Raw genomic sequence first — 18,619 nt, forward strand, 5'->3', positions numbered from 1 at the left:
GTTTCTGATAGGCCATCGAGGCTGTCCGCCTTGGCAGGGAGTTGTGCGCAGGCGCAGAAAGGCTGCGAGACTGGGCTGAGGGCCGGCGACGCGGAGCTACCGGATCGGTCCGAGATGGTGAGTGTCCGCCGGGAGCTTGTGGCAGGCGGCCGGGAGGTGGCCGAGCACGACTTTCCACCACCATGAGCCTGGCTTTCTATCCTCCGGGGACAGCTCTGAGCGCCTGGCTGGGCATCCGCGGGGCTGGGCGGGGTCGGGCCCGAGCTGTCTGGAGGGCGGAACTGGGGCGGCGCGGGCCTCCAGACTCAGAGGGGACTGAGGCGGGGCCACCGGATCCGGCAGTCCCTTGACCGGAAACAGTTGTTTAGGCCTCGGCTAGGGGTGGACGGAGGTGGGGAGGCCTGCCCACAAACCCTTGCATCCTAGCATCCTGGACCTTGTTGCGCGACTATAACTATAATGATTACATTTACAGGAAGCTTAATTCGTATCTGGCTCTGCTAAACGCCTCCCCATGCCTACATATCTACATGTAGGTACACCCCACAACTATGTAGGTGTACCTACGTAGATAAGTAGGTACACCCATTATCCCCGTTTTACATACTTGGAATCTAAAACCCAGTGAAGCTAAGTGTCTTGCCCCCAGGAAATGGCAGAGGTGGATTTGAACCCTAGAAGCTTGATTGCTGTCTTTGTGTCCCCGTCATTCTTTCGAGCCGCTGGGACTCGTCAGAAACGAGTGGGATCCACCCTTGGGGTTCCTGCCCTGCTGGCTGGAACTGTGGGTTCTTTACGACTTTACAGGTTTGTTTTCTTGTTTTTTTAATCCTCCCAACTTTAAAATAACTTGAAAAGACCTTTTCAAGGTTAAATCAGGTTTAAAACCGTTCCCACGTTTAAAGCCTTTGAATAGTTTTTAAAAATCTTATGTAAGTATTTAAAGACTATAAGAAAAATGGAAAAGGAAGAAGAAACAATGCCATGATCTGGAGTTAGGTAACGACTTATGATTAGGTATATTACTCCTATTAGTCTTTTTCTCTTCAGTTTTTCCTCTACATAGTTTAGCAATGTACTTTATATGGTTAGCTAGTTTATAGTATAGAGGAAGTAACTTCATCTTTCACATCACTTTTTAAACTGTAAAAGAAAAATTAACTTTTAACAGACAAATCTTATACACAGTTAAAAAGAAAAACTGAAAAGATCTAAGTGAAAAATAGATCTCCCACCCAACTGTGACCCCCAACCTCATTCTCCTTCAGAAACAAACATTGTTAGTTTCTTTTATTATATCTATATGTATATATCAGTTTAGTTGCTCAGTCGTGTCCAACTCTTTGTGACCCCATGGACTGTAGCACACCAGGCTTCCCTGTCCATCACCAACTCCTGGAGCTTGCTCACACTCATGTCCATTGAGTCGGTGATGCTATCCAACCATCTCATCCTCTGTCATCCTGTTCTCCTGCCTTCAATCTTTCCCGGCATCAGGGTCTTTTCCAGTGAGTCAGTTCTTTGCATTAGGTGGCCAAAGTATTGGAGTTTCAGCTTCAGTATCAGTCCTCCCAATGAATATTCAGGACTGATTTCCTTCAGGATTGACTGGTTTGATCTCCTTGCAGTCCAAGGGACTCTCAAGAGTCTTCTCCAGCACCACAGTTCAAAAGCATCAATTTTTCAGCGCTCAGCTTTCTTTATAGTCCAACTCTCACATCCATACATGACTACTGGAAAAACCATAGCTTTGACCAGATGGACCTTTGTTGGCAAAGTAATGTCTCTGCTTTTTAATATGCTGTCTAGGTTTGTCAGCTTTTCTAGCAATGTCTAGGTTTTCTAGCTATATCATAACTTTGTCTAGGTTTGTCATAGCTTTTCATATATATATATGAGACCCCTTTTTCTTACAGGAATCAGAGCTTCCTGCAACCTATACCATGCTATTGTGTATTTATATTCATAAAAGCAAAACATACTTTAGATGCATGTTTTAACAAATTTAAGCATTACCGTAACTTAGAAAAGTGTGTGTAGTCCCTATCTCACTCCCCTCTGCTGATCACTGTTGACAATTGGATACATCTTCTTCCAGATTTGTTTAGTGCATAAGCACATTTGTATATAACATGTTTATTACATGAAATTGGAACTTATGTATTTATACATATTAAAGTGACACAGTGGTAAAGAATCCGCCTGCCAGTGTAAGAGACAAGGATTCGATTCCTGCACTGGGAGGATCCCCTGGAGTAGCAAATGGCAATTCCATGGACAGAGGAGCCTGGCGGGCTTACAGTCCATGGGGTCGCAAAGAATCGGACATGACTGAGCAAGCACACACACAAGCTTACTTTAGGTTATATGTATAATCTCATTCTTTAACTTTGTTCACTAAAAAATACCAGATATTTTTTCATGTTGATACATACAAATCTATTTTATTCTTTATAGGACTGTTTTCCTATTCCATTGCATTATATCCATTTAGATGGATATAATGGTTTACAGTTTTTCACTCCAGACAATGCTTCAGTACTGTTGTTTTTTTTTTCCCCCACTCATGCTCATGTTTATGTAGCGTTATGTAGTAGTGATATTTCTGGCGTGCACATTTTAACATCTTGGGGTGTGTGTGTGTGTGTGTGTGTGTGTGTGTGTGTGTGTTAGTCACTCCAACTCTTTGTGACCCCATGAACATCTTGGTAGAAAATGACAAATTGCCCTTTATGCTGGTGATATAAAAATCAGCTATAATTAGCATCCAGTTTTACTCCACCACACAAATATTTTCATCTTTGTACATTCTCCTTCCTCTTTGTTCATGTATTCACATTCAAGATGTACCTGCTAATTTTTTGTTTGTTTGTTTTAATACCCAAAGACATATAACTTTGTTGCTATCTCTCTTTGTAATGAATCATTTTTAGTGACTACATAATAATCAGTGAAGTATTTTTATCATAATTTGCCAAACCATTCCCCCAGTATACATTTGGGTTGCGTCTAGTTCTTCAGCAATAGAGATAACGCTGTGATGAATGTCTCTGAATGTGTAGTTTGTTTTTCTTTTTTTTCCCACATTTATTAGATTATTTCCTTAGGAGAAATTTTCAAAGAATTTGAAGCAAGGGGATCAGCACATATGATTCTCATAATAATGTAGTCCTGTAGCTTTCCCAAAAGGTCTTATTGCCTTTGTACCAGTTTTGCCATAATAACTGCCAGCGTTCAAAAACATAACCTCAGCATTGCTGTAATTTTCATGTCTTTATTTACAAGGAACATTGAACATTTTCCTTGTGTTTGTGGTTTCCTTGAGGTATATTTTCTCCTCTTATCCTTTTTGCACACTAAATTTTTAGAGACTTGCTGTTTTTCTTAATCATCCTGTGTGATGTTTTGAAATTACTCTTTGGTCTGTTATATTTGATGCAGATGTTGTCCCCGCCTTGTAATTCATTTTTGTTTAATAGAAATTAAAACTTTTTTATGCTTGGTCATCACATTGGTCACAGTTTCTTTGTGAATCGTTTGCTTCAGTGGTTATCCCTCCCGTGCCAAACCAGTGAATAATCCTGGAGTTTTACTGCTACTTGTTTTTTTATTTGTTTGGAGTGTTTTTTGGTCTGTCAGCAGCATGCACCTAGGAATTAGAGAACCCAGGAGCCTGGTCCCTTCTCTGGTGCAGACACCCATGTTAATAGAAATAAAGACTCGGGGTGCTGAGGATCCCAGCCGGGCTCTTTCTAGGAGCAGGGCAGGAATTTCGAGGTGTGAGCCAAACCCGAGGGGTTACATATCTACTTAGATATATCTGGTACCAGTCAGCTAGCACTGCAGGGATAACAGACTTTAGAGACAGAGGGGGCATGACTTGGATGCCTGGTTAGGACTCCTCTTGCATCTGCTGATGTTGCTGTGGCTGCTCCTGTCTTTGTGGCATCATTTGTTTTCTTTCTTGGCTTCTTCAGGGCTGAACCTGACATTTGTTTTCTGCTAAAGGCAGGTACCTACTGCCTCCTGTAGACCTCATGACCTCCACTCCCCCAGGCCTAACCCCACCCTACTAGCTGTGGTCAGGTTGGAGAAGCTATTCTCTAGTCCTCCAGGAAAAAGTTTTTATTAAATTTGATTACATAAAAATTCAGAACCTCTGATTATTGGAAAACACTGTAAACTTAAATTAGGAAAGTGGGAGAAGTGTAATTTATATGATGGGCAGAAGTCTAAAATTTCTAACTTAAAGAGTTTTTGAAAATCAATAAAATTAGTAGAAAAAGCAAAAGACTCAAAAAAGGAGAGATGCAAACAGTCAAATTCCAGCTTAACTTCACTGATAAGTTTTGTTTTGTTTTTTTTCTGACAGCCTCACTGGTAATTCTTTTTTTTTTTTTTTTTTTTAACAAATATTTATTTATTTGGCTGTATTGGGTCTTAGTTTGGCATGTGGGAACTTCGTTGCAGGGCACAGATTCTCTAATTGAGGCCAGGGGGTGCAATAGTCATGGTTCCATGGCATGTGGGATCTTAGTTCCCTGACTGAGGATCGAACCCACATCCCCTGCCTTGCAAGGCAGATTCTTAACCACAGGACCATCAGGGAGGTCCCCTCGCTGATAATTCTTAAAAATTAAAGAAAGGTTGACTTTCTCTTATTTGGGTTTTGCCTGTCAGATTAGCAGAGAATCAAAAACCTCCCATTACTGATTTTCTCTATTCCTCGAACATGCCACACTCCTTCCCATTTCACTGTGTTAGTTTTCATGCTGCTTCCTGGAGTAGTTTTCTTTCTCATCATTTAGTTCTTGTCTTAAGGATTACATCCCTGGGTGTTCCTGACCACACTCATCCAAGAAGCATCCCCCTGCCCACCCCGCCCACCTGTACCCTGTACCCTGAAAGAATATTGCCACTTGTTTTTGAAAGTCTCTTATACCAAAATCTGAACTCGTGAAGATGGGGACATCTTCATTTGTGGTCAGTGGTATATTCAACTCTTCTCTTGACCTGCTGTGTGTCCTTGGGCAAAACGCTTCTCCTTTCTGAACCTTGGTTTCCTCCTTGTAAAATGGAGCTCATGCTAACCATGGAAGGTTCAGATGAGATGTGTCTGAAGACATTCATCCTAATATCTGACCTATAGCAGATACTGAGTAGGTCAGGTATCCTTGTGTGTCCTGCCTTTCTTGGTAAGCATGTTTACCTTTTAAGCAACTAGATCTCAGTGGTTGGTTCTCATTAAATTAAGAATCATCTAAACCCCCACTCATCGTGTTGGGTACTGTAAGCCCAGGGTACTGTACTTTAAAAGGTTGATTTTTGTAAGACACAGTTGCGGAAATGGTTTTTATTTGTTCCTTAAGTATCTATTGAGCCTATACTGTACCAGGTACTGGGATTACAAAGTCTGGGTTCCTGCTCCCAGGTTACCTTGGGTCTGGAGGAGAAGATAAGCAGAACAGACAGTTATGCTCATTGCTGATAAGTGCTGTGGAGTCAGGGTGCCTTGGGTACCTAGACGATGGGCAGGTGTCCAGAGCAGGCCTCCCACAGAGGCTCATGAGCGGAGTCCAGAGACTTGGGAGTTAGTTACATCTAGTGGTGAGTGAGGGAGAGGAGGTTGCCTGCTTTCAGAAGGAGCAGTACTCACCAGGCCAGGCCGGGCTCAGGCAGGCTGTGCTTGCCCCCTGCAGTCCATTCTCCAAACAGCAGCCAGGGCATCCTTATGAAAAAGACCTTGTCATTGCTCACCTCGAAACCTGCTCGTGGCTCCTCACACCCCCCTGCCTTTAAAAACCAAAGTCATCACTCTGGTCTATGATATCTCTGAAATCTAGTCTGATCCTGCCTCCCTCTCATCTGGCTGCCTGCCACTCACTGTCCTCAGCCACACTGGCCCCTTTGCATTTTTTCTGGAACACTCTCCCTAGAAATCCACCTGGTTAGCTCCTTTGTTTCCTTTCAGATCTCTATTCAACTATCACCTTAGCGAGGCCTTCTCTGACCACCTTGTTTAAAATTACCATCACCCCCTTGCTTTCCAGATCCCCCATCCCTACTGAATCTGACTTTTGTATTTTATTTATGCTTTTGCTTAATGTCTGATTCCCTCCGCCCACCCCACCCCCAAAATCAGCTTCATGAGAGCAGGGTTTTCGTTGTATTTTGTCCAGTACAGCATCCCTAGGCCTAAAACAACATCTGACACATAGAAGATTCCCATACAGTTACTGAATGAATAATATCTTACAAAATTTCATCTTTTTCATTTAAGCCTCACTTTCCAACCTCTCAGGGTATTTTGGACTTCGATTCTGGCATCTTTAGCTTTCCCCATCCCTAGTTTGATTGCATGTTGATTGAAATGTCCTAAACTACATCCTACTTATTCTTTTGTCTTTCTTTCTACACTCAGTCATGTCCGACTCTGTGGCCCCATGGACTGTAGCCTACCAGGCTCCTCTGTCCATGGGATTTTCCAGGCAATAGTACTGGAGTGGATTGCCATTTCCTTCTCTAGGGGATCTTCCCAACCCAGGGATCGAACCCCGGTCTCCCGCATTGTAGACAGACTCTTTACCATCTGAGCCACCAGGGTATTCTTCTTCTTACAATGTTGAGACTGCCAGAGCTCCATAGTCCCAAGTCAGAGATCTCTAATCTCTTGGATACACAGAAAGATGGGTTTAAAGCAATAGAGTAAAAGAGACTGTTTAAAAAAAACAAAAGAAAACCTTATCTATAGTTCCCTACTCTCCGTGTGGCTTTTTATTTCGTTCATGATCCTTCTAGCCCCCTTCTTGTTTTCATGTGGATGCCATTTCCCAAGCACTTTCTTTTTAAGGTGTTATAAATATTCTGGTCACCATTGTTAGTGTGTTATATTCCTGTGAGTGGACATTCATAATCCCCTTGACGTTTTCCCTAAATATTGGGCAGTTTTGGCTCCTCCTGCTTTTTGTTATTGAAGATGTCACTGCAGCAAACATCTTGCCGTACTCTCCTTTCAATTCTCTTGGATCATTTCCTTAGGATGAATTTCCAAGAGGGTTACCAGGTCTGGTTGAGTGCTATGTAGTATTGACCACTATCATATAATACTTTATTGCTCCTCTTTAGAATAGTGTGTGGTCAGAGCTCAGTGAAAATCTGATGAATGAATTAAGATCTCATCCATGCATAACCTACTGCATTGTACTTTCAGTCCACATAGCTAGCCATGTCCTTTTACCAAGGCTCCAGATTACAGAGGCGTCAGGCTGTTTGCCATTTTGTAGGAGGAACTTGTTTGCCCTTCCCTCCAGCATTTGAGAGTATTCACACATCAGTGGAGAGTGGGTGGCAGTGACTGGATTGTGAGGCTTGGGCCTACTAGAAAAACAATCTTTCTTTGTGCTGTCTCCATCCTCTGTTGAGAAGCTCCTCCTCTGGGCCAGCTCATCAGTCTGTGAGGGCGGGGTGCCACTCTCTTTTGGTGAACAGAGCCTCTGTGTCTAAGAGTCTGACCCTCAGCCTGTGAGGAGCTTCTGACTAAATTCTGGATGGGTCTAGAAGGGACCTCCTGAGAACAAACACACTTAAGACCAGTTTTCATCCGCGGGGGAGTTAGGCCTAGTTCAATTTAACAGCTGTTCTTTGAGCCCCTGCTCTGCAGACCATTAGAGAGACTTTAAGTCAAGCAGCACTTATTGATTCCCAGAGAGATACAGTCAAGAGTTCAGGGAGTCCATTGGAAATGGCCAAAGGCCACTGAGTTGGAATCCGTAAAGGCTTCATGGAGGATGTGATATATAAGATGATCCTGAAGAATTTGTTGTATTTCATCAAAGAAGAGGCCTTGTTTGGTAAAAAGCTGTGGAGGCAGGGAGATACAGACATGCAGGTGGAGAGTGGAGGGAAGGGTAGAAGAGATGGGAGTAATAACAGAGAAGGCCTTGCCTGGCGAGGTGAGGACTCACAGTCTGATTCTCCACTCTGTTTACAAATCACATGTGCCAGAGTAGCCCACCCAGACCAGCTCCTGACGATGCAGGGTTCATGAGCCCCTTCCTCTGCCTTTCCTCTGGCTGTGTGCTGTGTCACACTGTCCCAGGTGCCAGCTTATTAGTCACTGAGTCCATCCTCATGGGATCATTTTGCTTCCTTTGGAATGTGCTCTTTGGGCCACAAATGACAGTGTATCTCCTTCCTGTTAGACACCCCCATTTGGAATTTTTAAAATCATTAGCTTCCTCTGGTTTGTCCCCCAGCTGAGTCATGGATGTGCCTATACTCCTGGGAATGGTATTTGAGTTCTGCTCCCTACTAGGTGAGGGGCAGAGAGCCCCTGGTGGGCAGAGGGGGCAGCCCCACCCCACACTGGGAATGTGATGGTTTAGATGCTGGTGCTGGCCTCAGGGCTGTTCTAGGTAGTCCCCGGGGAGCTTGAAGGAGGTGGTGCCACGTGCCTGGGTATTTGTTTTTGGGAAGTGTGATTCATCTGCCGGGGGTACGAGGGAGCTGATCCAGGCTTCCTGACCGCTCTAACCTTGGTCTTATTCTCTCTGGCAGGCAGAGGTGGAAGAGACCCTGAAGCGACTCCAGAGCCAGAAGGGCGTGCAGGGAATCATCGTGGTAAACACAGAAGGTACACCCTCCTTCCAGCCATGAGCTGAGTGCAGGCCGGCCTTTAGAAAAGAGCCCAACACAGCATAACACTTGCTTTTTACTAAACCTCTCGTGTACCTGATCTAGTTCTCAACCTTTTGTTTTTGTTTTTTTTTTAAATCACCTCCAGTTTCCTAGCACTATTACTAGAATTCTAAATTTAAAAAAAGGAAAAATCCTCCCTGCCCCACTGCCCTGACACGTCATACTTCTCAGCGTGTCGTACTTCTTCAGTCAGCCCGTGTCCAGTGCCTTTTCTCTTGGTCATAATTATAGTTGTTACTCTCTTGCATCTGTTTACTCATGAGTTTTTGTTTGGGGTTTTGTTTTGATTTTGCTCTATGGTTTACACGAGCAAACTTTTTAACTTGCAGTACAGTGTTTATTCTCCATTCTCCCTTTATGTTGTTTCTACTTCTCTTTTTGCTATCTAATACTGCTGTCAACTGCTTTGGGCCTATAGTTTTCTTTCCTCTTCTGGGACATTATTTCAACAGCTGTAAAAGGGTACAGATGCTAATTTTTCTCAAACCACAGTAGACGTGATGAAGAAGGAGACCGATATTATCACACACCTGTTCTCTGCCAGGCCACGGGCTGGTGCTTCACAGACAGATCGTTTCTGTCATACCTTGAAGCGGCTCTATTGTCTCCATTTTGCAGTGGAGAAAAGTGAGTCTAGAAATTTGATTTGCCTGCCATTATAGAGCCAAGATTTCATCCCAGATCTGGCCGAGCGCACTTGTGCTCTCTCTCCCACAGGGTTCCACGAAGGACCAGAGAGTGGCTGCTGGACTGAGTCCCAGGCCATGTCCAGGGTCACCCAACTGGGCCCCCCCACCCCGCTCTCTAACCCAATGCATTCAGTCAGCTTGGCTTTGTTTGAGGCTCCTTGAGAGCCTCTGTGTGTATGCATTGTCATTCTGGGCCTTATTTTGGAGCGGCAGAATTCTCAACAGTGCCTGCTTAAATAGAGCAGAATGAAAGTCACCAAGGGTGACAAATTGAAGGTGGCATGTCCTCAGTTAGAATGTTGTTTTCCAAGTCGTCAGACCCTGGCCAGCCCATAGTTAGGTAGAATGTGCTCCCCAGCTTTGTCAGGCTCTGATTAAACCGTGTGGTCACTGCATTCAAAAGAGGCAGTGGGGTAGGGAGCCCGAGGACACTGTGGGAGGCATCTCAGGCCCACCACTAATCAGCTGGGTGGCCAGGGCTTTCCCTTCCCCTCTTCAGAACTTAGCTGCCACAAGCCGCCTCCTTGGTCCTTGCTCCAAGGAGCTCCTTGCTCCAAGACCCAGAAGACTTGGTATGAGACTCTTCTGTAAATAGACATTTTTGACCCCATTGGGGAGAAATAGCCTCAGGGGCTGACTCCCCAGCTGGGACCCCCTAGACTTCCACCAGTATTCCAGACCACAAGCCTTCATTCTTGTGTTAAAACTGCCCCCAAAGTTGAGCTTTTTCATTAGGAAAATATAGCCCCAACTTCTTACCTTTTTGAAACTGATGAGCACTTATTTTTTGTATACTAATGTGGCAGTATGGCACAGTAGCTAAGAATATGGAATGTGGAACCAGACTACCTGGGTGTGAATCCTAACTCTACTTTCTTATCAACTGTGTGATCTTAGACAAGTCACTTAACCTCTCAGTTTATTTCCTCATCTGTAAAATGTGGACAGTCACACTATCTTTTTCTAAGGGAAACTTTTAGAACAGTGCCTGATGTATAGTAAATGCCACATGAATATAAAAAATTCTTGTGTTTATTTATTTATCCATCTTTTTATTTGCCTGTTTGTTTATTTGATGGCTGAGCCACACAGCATGCAGGATCTTAATTCCCTGACTGGGGATCGAACCTGTGCTCTCTGCAGTGGAAGTATAGCGTCCTAACCACTGGACCACCAGGAAATTCCATGTGTTTTTTAATTTGTGGTCCATTCATAGATCTCCCACTTGAGATTCTCATTTACATGTCACACATTTCTGCAAAGCAGGGATGTTTGCCCATTTTTCAGATGACAGAATGGAGGCTGAGAGCAGTCAGGTTGACCTGCTCCAGATCACCCAGCCACAAATGGAGGTGGTCAAAACTCACTGCTCTGAGGGGCCCTTAGCCCCTCTGAAGGCTTGCATTAGAGGTGCTCAGTCAGGGTGATTGTATTAGGGATCTCTGATACTCCTCTGGGGCTTTCCACCTCCGTGATTCAGTTCAGCTGCCTCTTCCAGCAAGATGTCCTCCCTGACCAGTTCAGCCTGGAGGGATTGCTCCCCACCCCTGAAATCAGGACATGCTCTTGTCCCAATCACTTACCAACCACCTGCCACTGCCTGGTGATGTCTCACCCATGGCCAGATTTAAATGATGTTTCATAATAAAAATGTACCTTTAAGCAGACTTAACCAAGAATGGAATGTAAGGAACATCCTATTTGTACCCTCCAGACCTCCTGCCATCTGCTGCTACCCACAAAGGGCAAAATAAAAGTCTAAAATGTGTAAGTCCCTGAGAGCAGAGCTTTATCTCTTGTGATCATTTCTGTATCCCCAGTACCCGCAGTAATGCTGACACAAAGTTGGTTCTCAATAAATACCTGTTAAGTTTTATTAATGTGTTTTAATTGTTGATTGATGGGGGGCGGGGGGGGGGGTTGGTGGGCAGACCTGGCTATACAACCTGACAGATCTGACCCCCAGATTCGAAACCATGGCTTTGAGGTGACCAGCCACCACTGCAGGCCCTCAGCCCCCGTTTGTGGAGGCCACGGCCTGCAGTAGGCCGCCTCCTCACTCGGCTGTCTTTGAAGTGTCCCCCAGCTCTGGCATCCTGTGAATCTGGAATTCTCTCTTGTGCTTGTTTGAAATTATCCCCAGTATTGGTCCCTGCCCTCCGTCCCCACCCTGCCAGCTCCATGTTTTCTTTCATTCTTACAGTGAGCCAACAAGACATACGTTTCTTTTCTCCCTTACACACCTTCTCACTTAGTAGACATGTGATCACACTCTTGACAGTATATTTGAACCACTAAAAACACACCTGTGCCTACTCATTTTTTAACAACAGCCATAAATATTTGATGCAGTCTCCCTAAAGACACTGGCGAGCACATCAGATCTGCCTCTGACCCTTCGGGAGCATCCAGTCTGCTGGGGACGGGCATCACGATCACTCCTGTGCAGGCATGATTTCAGACTTGAGTAACTGCCTTGTAGGACAGCGGCATGGTGCTGGGACTGTAGAACAGGGGTGCTGACCACGTCCAGGGGTGGAAGGAAGCATGAGGGACAGTGGGAGTCAGGGGAGAGTTGGGAAGGGAAAGAAAGTTCCAGGCAGAGGGACCTGAGAGAAGGTGGCCTGATGGAATACAAAAAGAAAGTCAAGAGGTTTGACCCCACCCACCCCCGCACCCCCAGACTTTGCCAGGCCTCAAGATTGGCCCCTCAGGTTACCTGGGGGTGGGGTTTATAACATGGGTTATGTCAATAATAAATCAACACTTACTCTGTGCATGCTTTTGCTCAATATTCTCGGATGAATTAAGACACATTTAGTCCTCCCAGCAGCACGGTGAAGCACAGGCATTATTTTACAGATGAGGAAATGGAGGCTTAGGTTAGATCACTTGTGTTAGGCCACGTAGCCAGGAAGGGGCAGAGCCAGAGGAGAAGCCCAGGTCCTCGATTTCAGAGTTCCTACTGGTCATTTCCCCAGCTGCTTATACTGCTGTCTCGAGGAAGGTTCCACCACTGAATGAGGCCTCTTGGGGCCCTGGTGGGTACCTGGTTGCCACCCAGGACACAACATCTGCCCTGGTGACCTGGTCATCTTCTCCTTTAGAGGCAAGTGATCACTGCAACCTATCCTTATAACTCCACTTGGCTCAGAGCAGCCTCTGACTCACTGCTTCTCTTGCTCCCATGCCTGCTTCTGCCCACACTCACTATGCCATAATAAGACAAGGTTTGGTCAGCTTCTTGCCACCCATGAGTAGGTCTGCAGGTGATTGTCTTTGGCTGATCCTTTGGCTGGTCAGTTATAGGCCAGAAGGCGGGGTCCTAGAGCTGAAATCCAGCCACTGATGTGTGGGGAGCGACTTGGGCCACACTTGTCACAAGAGCCTGTGCACTGAGCACTCGGGGCCTCATCGACGGAGCCTCTAGCTGACGTGTTACAGGGATTCATAGGCACCTGATGACCTAGTCGTGGCCTGAGGTGTCTCAAGCTAAGCCCCATTCCTCACCTCCATGACAATAGGCACCGTCCAGTGAGGGTGGGCCATTTAATAGTTCATCGCAAGGAAGCAGTCCTCAAAACAGAAAAGGCTTGGTGCAGGATGTTGTTCACTACGAGGTGATTAAGTAAAAAATGCAGCCTGAGTCCCCAGCAATAGGGGAATGATTAACCCTGTGGAATAGACCACTTGGGGGCTCTTTGAAAGCAGTAGCAATGCTGTTTACAAGGGTGTGTGCAGACAGAGAAACAGGCTTTAACTTGGGGGCACAGTCACATGTGTAGACATTGTGTTTATGCCTGAGCCCTAAGCCTTCCTTGTTAGGAACTAGAGCAAAACACTAGTGATGGTTCTGTCTTGGCACAGAACCGTCTATCTGACCTTCCTTCTTGTACTTCTCAGCATTTACAGATTTGTAGGAACTATTCTCTTTGTTCATATTCTCAGTGTTATGAGTGATAGTCTATCCTTCTGTTGCTGGAAACCAGTCAGTATGTGGCCCTGTGAAGGAAGCCCAGCAGTGAAGCCAGCAGGTCTTCATTGCAATCCTGGCCCCACTGCTTGTGTTTATCTGCTGTGAGACCTCAGCAGGCCACCTCATTGCTCAGAGTTTTGGTTCCTGGTTGACAAGTAAAGATGGTGACGCCATCCTTAGAGCAGTTCTGGGGACTGGAGCTAACATCCTTCAAGTGCTCAGCACTTGGCTGTCAAGTCCTCGGTGAACAGTGGGTGATGACTGTTAACTGCCAGTCTAGGCTCTGGAATTCTGGGTGTGGGGCTGGGAGCAGGGCAGAAAGGCACTCCCAGGGTTCTGCTCAGTCTCTGCTCTCCCCTCAGGCATTCCCATCAAGAGCACCATGGACAATCCCACCACCACACAGTACGCCAACCTCATGCACAACTTCATCTTGAAGGCCCGGAGCACCGTGCGCGAAATTGACCCCCAGAATGACCTCACCTTCCTTCGAATTCGCTCCAAGAAAAATGAAATTATGGTTGCACCAGGTAAGGGGTCTTCCCCACCCCAACTTGAGAGCAGACCCTCACTGTGCGTGCCCTGTAGCTGTCGGGAAGGCTTTGGGTATGGGCTTGTCCATGGGTTCCAGAGAAAGGCCTGAAGAGCAGAAGGTACAGATTTGAATGTCTCATTGCCTGGCCTGTCCCAGCTGGCATCCCCAGTGAGTCCTCATTCACAGTGACTCTAGGCAGACCCTGTCCTGGGTTCTGGGCTATAGTAGGGAATTATGGTGTCATGGGGGGGATAGACATCGACATGTGTGTGTGTGTGTGAATTGTTCAGTCATGATTTGGGGGAATTCAAGGAGCACTTGGGAACATGGAGGAGGGTGTGATTAGGCCTGCTTGTGGCAGTCAGCAAAGGCTTCCCAGAGGAAGGAACATTTGAACTGACTCTGAGGGCACAAGTTAAGAGGAAGCAAGTTGGGTGGGATTGGGGGTGGTGGAGTTGGAAAAGCTGTGCCTGAAGAAAAAAGAGTTCAATGATTCTAAACCAAATTGTAAGGCAAAACCACCATGCACTCATTTTATCCTTTAAAAAAACCAAAAAATATTAATTTGCCCACTTCTTAAATACAGTCCTGTTTCTCTGGTCCCCATGCAGACAGGCTTTCCTCCAGCACGGGAAGGGATTGCTTTGTTTCCACATGAAGTACTTGGGGACTGTGTGGTACAAACAGTACCCGTCTTAGCATTTGTTCTCAGGGTGACGAGATGCTCGCCCTGGGAGGCGCCCCTAAGCACTGGGCCCACAGGAGGGGTCAGCAGGGCCACCTGCCCTGCCCCACCTCATTCACATGCATGGCCTGGTGTGGTGGACAGATCCTCCAGCACTGTTTGCAGTTATCCTCTCTCACCGTCCCCTTTGTGGCTGAGCCCTGAGGTGAGTGTGCGCGGGGGGATGGAGTGCAGCTTGTGTAGAGCAGCGGGATGTGTGTAGGAAGGAGGGGAGGTGATGTGTGTGGTCCAATTTAGAAGGGGCCTCAGACGCCAAACTCAGCTGTCTGGACTTGACTTAGTGAGCGGAGGTTTTTTCAAGGCAGTCAGTAATAGGATTGTGACTGGGGCCTGGACGAAGGCAGGCAGGGGCAAGGCTGGGACAGTGACTGGCCCTGGGCTTGCGACATAGGCGGCTGGCTGGCTGCAGAATTCTGAGGTAATTTGAGAGGACTCAGCCCCTCCTTGCAGCAGAGCAGCACTGCTCCTGTTCCCAGGCCTGTCTGGGCCCAGTGGAGCTGCTTGGAAGGATGTGAAGGAGAGACCCATAGAGCCAGTCACAGGGGCCCTCGGTTTCCTGGGGATACTCCCTAGAGGGCTGGGGACAGAGCAAGTCAGTCACAATTGAAAACAGAATAACTTCAGAGTCATTTATTCCAAAGACATACATACATTGTTTATCAACGTAATCATTGTCTAATGGGTCTCAGGCCAACCAACCAATGATGAGGTCTCTGATTCTGTCAGAAAAACAGACTGTAGCGTGCACCTCAGCTGTTTTCCAGCTTCACCTCTTATGAGTCCGATCTTAAGCAAATTATAGAGCACCAGCGAACCTGTTTCCATCTCTGTAAAATGTCTGGTAAGGGGATGGTCCTCATCTGGCATGTCTGGAGGTGCCTCATCTGGTTGAATATATTGGCACGAGGTCGGCAGAAAAGCTTGAGATCAGATTTAAACTCAAATCCCTCTCAAGACTTCATGCGGCATGGTTACAGACAAACCTCCACTCCCCTAAAAGTTAGGCTGACAACCCTCCAAATCGGAGCAGACCTCGTGCCCCCCCTGGTAGCTCGCAGTGTGAAACAAGGACAGACGATGTCTCCAAATTGCCAGACTCTCCATGGACAGCATTTCTTGGCTTAAGGCTTCTAAGAATGTCTGCTTGGAATATCTGAGTTAACACAGGGCAATCAAGCCTTAACACACTATTTCCCACAAAGCACTGGAATGCTGTTATTGAACGTGGAGCCTGGTTGTTTGGAAGAAAAGACATGGGTATTGCTAATAGTATCTTTTCATTAGTTTTGCCGGTAGCTTGTTATTTCTATATTTATTAGTGATTTTTCACTTACACAGATTGCTTAGCCATGAGACTTGGTCATATAATAGCTGCTCCTTCTGAGATGTCCATCGTCAAGGGAAGAAGCAAGGTTTAGGCTTGAATCTGAATAGACACAAAGCAGACATGGCCAAGGTTTGTCACGTGTTCAGCAAGAGGCAGCCCAGAGGCGCCCAGCACCTGAGTCAAACTCAGCTCTCCCACCTGGCATATTAGCCTTGGCTTGGCCAAGTCATTTAATTCTCTGAACCTTAGTGTTCTCATTAGTAAAAATAAGAAAACACTGGTCCCTGCCTCATAGAGAGATTTGAGGATTCACTAAGATGCTGTTTGAGAAGGGATCAACCCAGAGCCAGCATGGGAAAGCCTTGGTAAATGTTTGAGTGTGATTATTAAGTGGGCAAAGTTTAAACACCCTGCTTTTCCCATTTCCTTTTCTGTAAGATGAGAGGCAGTCAGGCTCACCCCAGAGGACTTGGACTTGCTATGATTTCATAACGGACATTCCTTCTGACTGGCTTGATCCCCAGAGTTGGAACTCAGGTGCTTTGGCCCCCTTTGACCTGGTGCCTTTGAAATTTTCTAGTCCAGAAGGTTCTGGAAGGTCAGCAACTGAACTTGTGACAGAACTGACATTAACCCAAGACTAGCAGGGTTGAGGTTAGAATTCCATCTTGGATACTAACTATCCTGGCAACCTTAAACAAGTGGTTCTCCCAGAACCTGCAGCGTCAGCATCACCTGGAGCTTGTTAAAATGCAAATTTTTAGGCTCCACCCCAGACCCAGTGAGTCCAAGTCCTCGGGGTGGGGCCATCTGTGTTGTTTTAAACAGTCCTCCAGGTTATTCCAACAGTCTGTAGTCGGAGAACCAGTACTGTAGGCAGTTCATTTAAACTCTGAACCCGAGTTTCCCAACCCAGAAAACTCGATAACCCTACCTCCCTGTTGGTACTGGGAAGATTAGAAATGAGGATGCTCTGCCGAGCACCACTGCTGGGTAGGGTTAGGAGCCTGCTTCCCTATAGCGTGTGTGCAGAAGCCACAGGAAACGTGCGGGTTCATCTTGTTTCCCCAGCCATGGGAGTCAGCCTGAGCATTGATGCTTTTTATCCCTCTCCACCCCACCAGCGTTTTACAGTTGGTGATTGAATGATTTACTAGCTTTGTGGTGTGTTTTTCTCCCATTTTACAGTTAGTGATTCTTTTTTTTCTTGTTTCCTCTCTTGCAGATAAAGACTATTTCCTGATTGTGATTCAGAATCCAACTGAATAAGCTGCTTTCTTGGCTCCCTGCGTCATTCCTTAATTTAATGCCCCTCAAGAATAATAGCGTTAAATCATGTCCACTGACGGGCACGTGGAAGGCACGTTAGAGCCCTCCCAGACCAGTCCGTGACCCGGGTGGGCCGCAGCCCCTCCCACCCCACCAACGTCATTCCTGGCCAGCTGCCCCTGATTTTCCAGGAGGAAAATCACGTCCAGGTTTTGGAGCAAGAGCTTGTGAGAAGCCCACACCCTGTTTCCTTCTGACTTTGTCGCCCTTGGAAAAGGCTGTTTTTCTTTAACTAAAAATAACCAGAATGCTTACCCGGCTGGCTGTGTGTCTTTAAACACTGGGTTGAAAAGGTCTCGTTTCCTGTGTGGTCACATGGTCCGGAGGCTGAGCCTGCGCCGCCTGCAGCCTGGGGGTGCTCTGTGCTCCTTCAGCACCTGTGGCCACGCTTGCTGAGCCGGACACGGTTTATAGCTGGTGTCCTGGCTTCTGGGCCTTTCGTCCCTCCCATCCCTTTTATCATTCCTCATCCCCATCCATGTTTTGAAAGATTTTTTTCTGACTGCACTTCCCTAGGGAAAGGAGAGTGAAATTTGTTGAGTGCCAGGTGTGGCTCATATCACCCTTGTAGTTCGCTGCGGACGGGGTGGTACAGCGTCTTAATGATGAGGAAGTTGAGTTCTCAGGAATGGCTTGCCTGAGATTTCATGGACGGAGCACAGGCTTCTGACTCCAGCAGCTCTGCTGTTTCCATACTGCCTTCCCCAGAAATCGTAAATGGTCTGGTTCACCCATGTGTTCACCCTGAGTAAGCATCCGCCTTCCCTTAAGGCGCGGAATGGGGTGCAATGGGGGCGGGTTCAGGCGGTGCGTTCACCACTCAGTGAAGCCAAGCTGTGGGCCATTGGTCACCCAGCAGCACTCTGGGGTTTTTCCTTCCAGAAACTACGTGTATTTATTTTGTGTTAGGGTTTGTTTTTGTCTTTTGTTTCTTATTACAGTGGAAAAGGGCTTCCCTGGTTGCTCAGATGATAAAAACTCCCCCTGCAATGCAGGAGACTTGGGTTGGATCCCTAGGTGGGGAAGATCCCCTGTGAGAAGGGAATGGCAACCCACTCCAGTATTCTTGCCTGGAGAATTCCATCTACAAAGGAGCCTGGCGGGCTACAGCCCATGGGGTCACAAAGAGTCGAACACGACTAAGACGACTAACACTGACAGAGGTTTAAAGATTTAAACTATAAAGCAGACCTCAGCTCTCCCCCTCCTTGTCCTGCTCCCTTCCCCAGCAGTAACCATCTCCAGTGTGAGTGTGTCCATCCAACAAAAATGCTTTTCTAAATTTTCCAGTGAAGTTTCCTTCACAGTACACTCCCAGGGG

At 46.5% G+C, this 18,619-nt stretch overlaps 1 protein-coding gene across 1 annotated transcript; it reads left to right on the forward strand.

Moving 5' to 3' along the window:
• Positions 1-36: 36 nt before the first annotated feature.
• On the forward strand, positions 37-17,552 carry DYNLRB1 (dynein light chain roadblock-type 1). The gene is made up of 4 exons (XM_065921852.1): positions 37-117; positions 8,557-8,632; positions 13,725-13,892; positions 17,195-17,552. Exons 1-4 carry the CDS (start codon positions 115-117, stop codon positions 17,236-17,238), a joined length of 291 nt encoding a protein of 96 aa, XP_065777924.1. The 5' UTR covers positions 37-114; the 3' UTR covers positions 17,239-17,552.
• Positions 17,553-18,619: the final 1,067 nt, after the last annotated feature.

Source organism: Muntiacus reevesi, chromosome 2 (genome assembly GCF_963930625.1).
Source record: "Muntiacus reevesi chromosome 2, mMunRee1.1, whole genome shotgun sequence".
In the NCBI taxonomy this organism is placed as follows: domain Eukaryota; kingdom Metazoa; phylum Chordata; class Mammalia; order Artiodactyla; family Cervidae; genus Muntiacus; species Muntiacus reevesi.

Bases quoted from the DNA above. Each gene is read 5' to 3' on its own strand.
- DYNLRB1 (XM_065921852.1), top strand. The intron at 8,633-13,724 runs GTACACCCTCCT...CTCTCCCCTCAG, and splicing joins CATCGTGGTAAACACAGAAG to GCATTCCCATCAAGAGCACC. The intron at 13,893-17,194 runs GTAAGGGGTCTT...CCTCTCTTGCAG, and splicing joins TGAAATTATGGTTGCACCAG to ATAAAGACTATTTCCTGATT.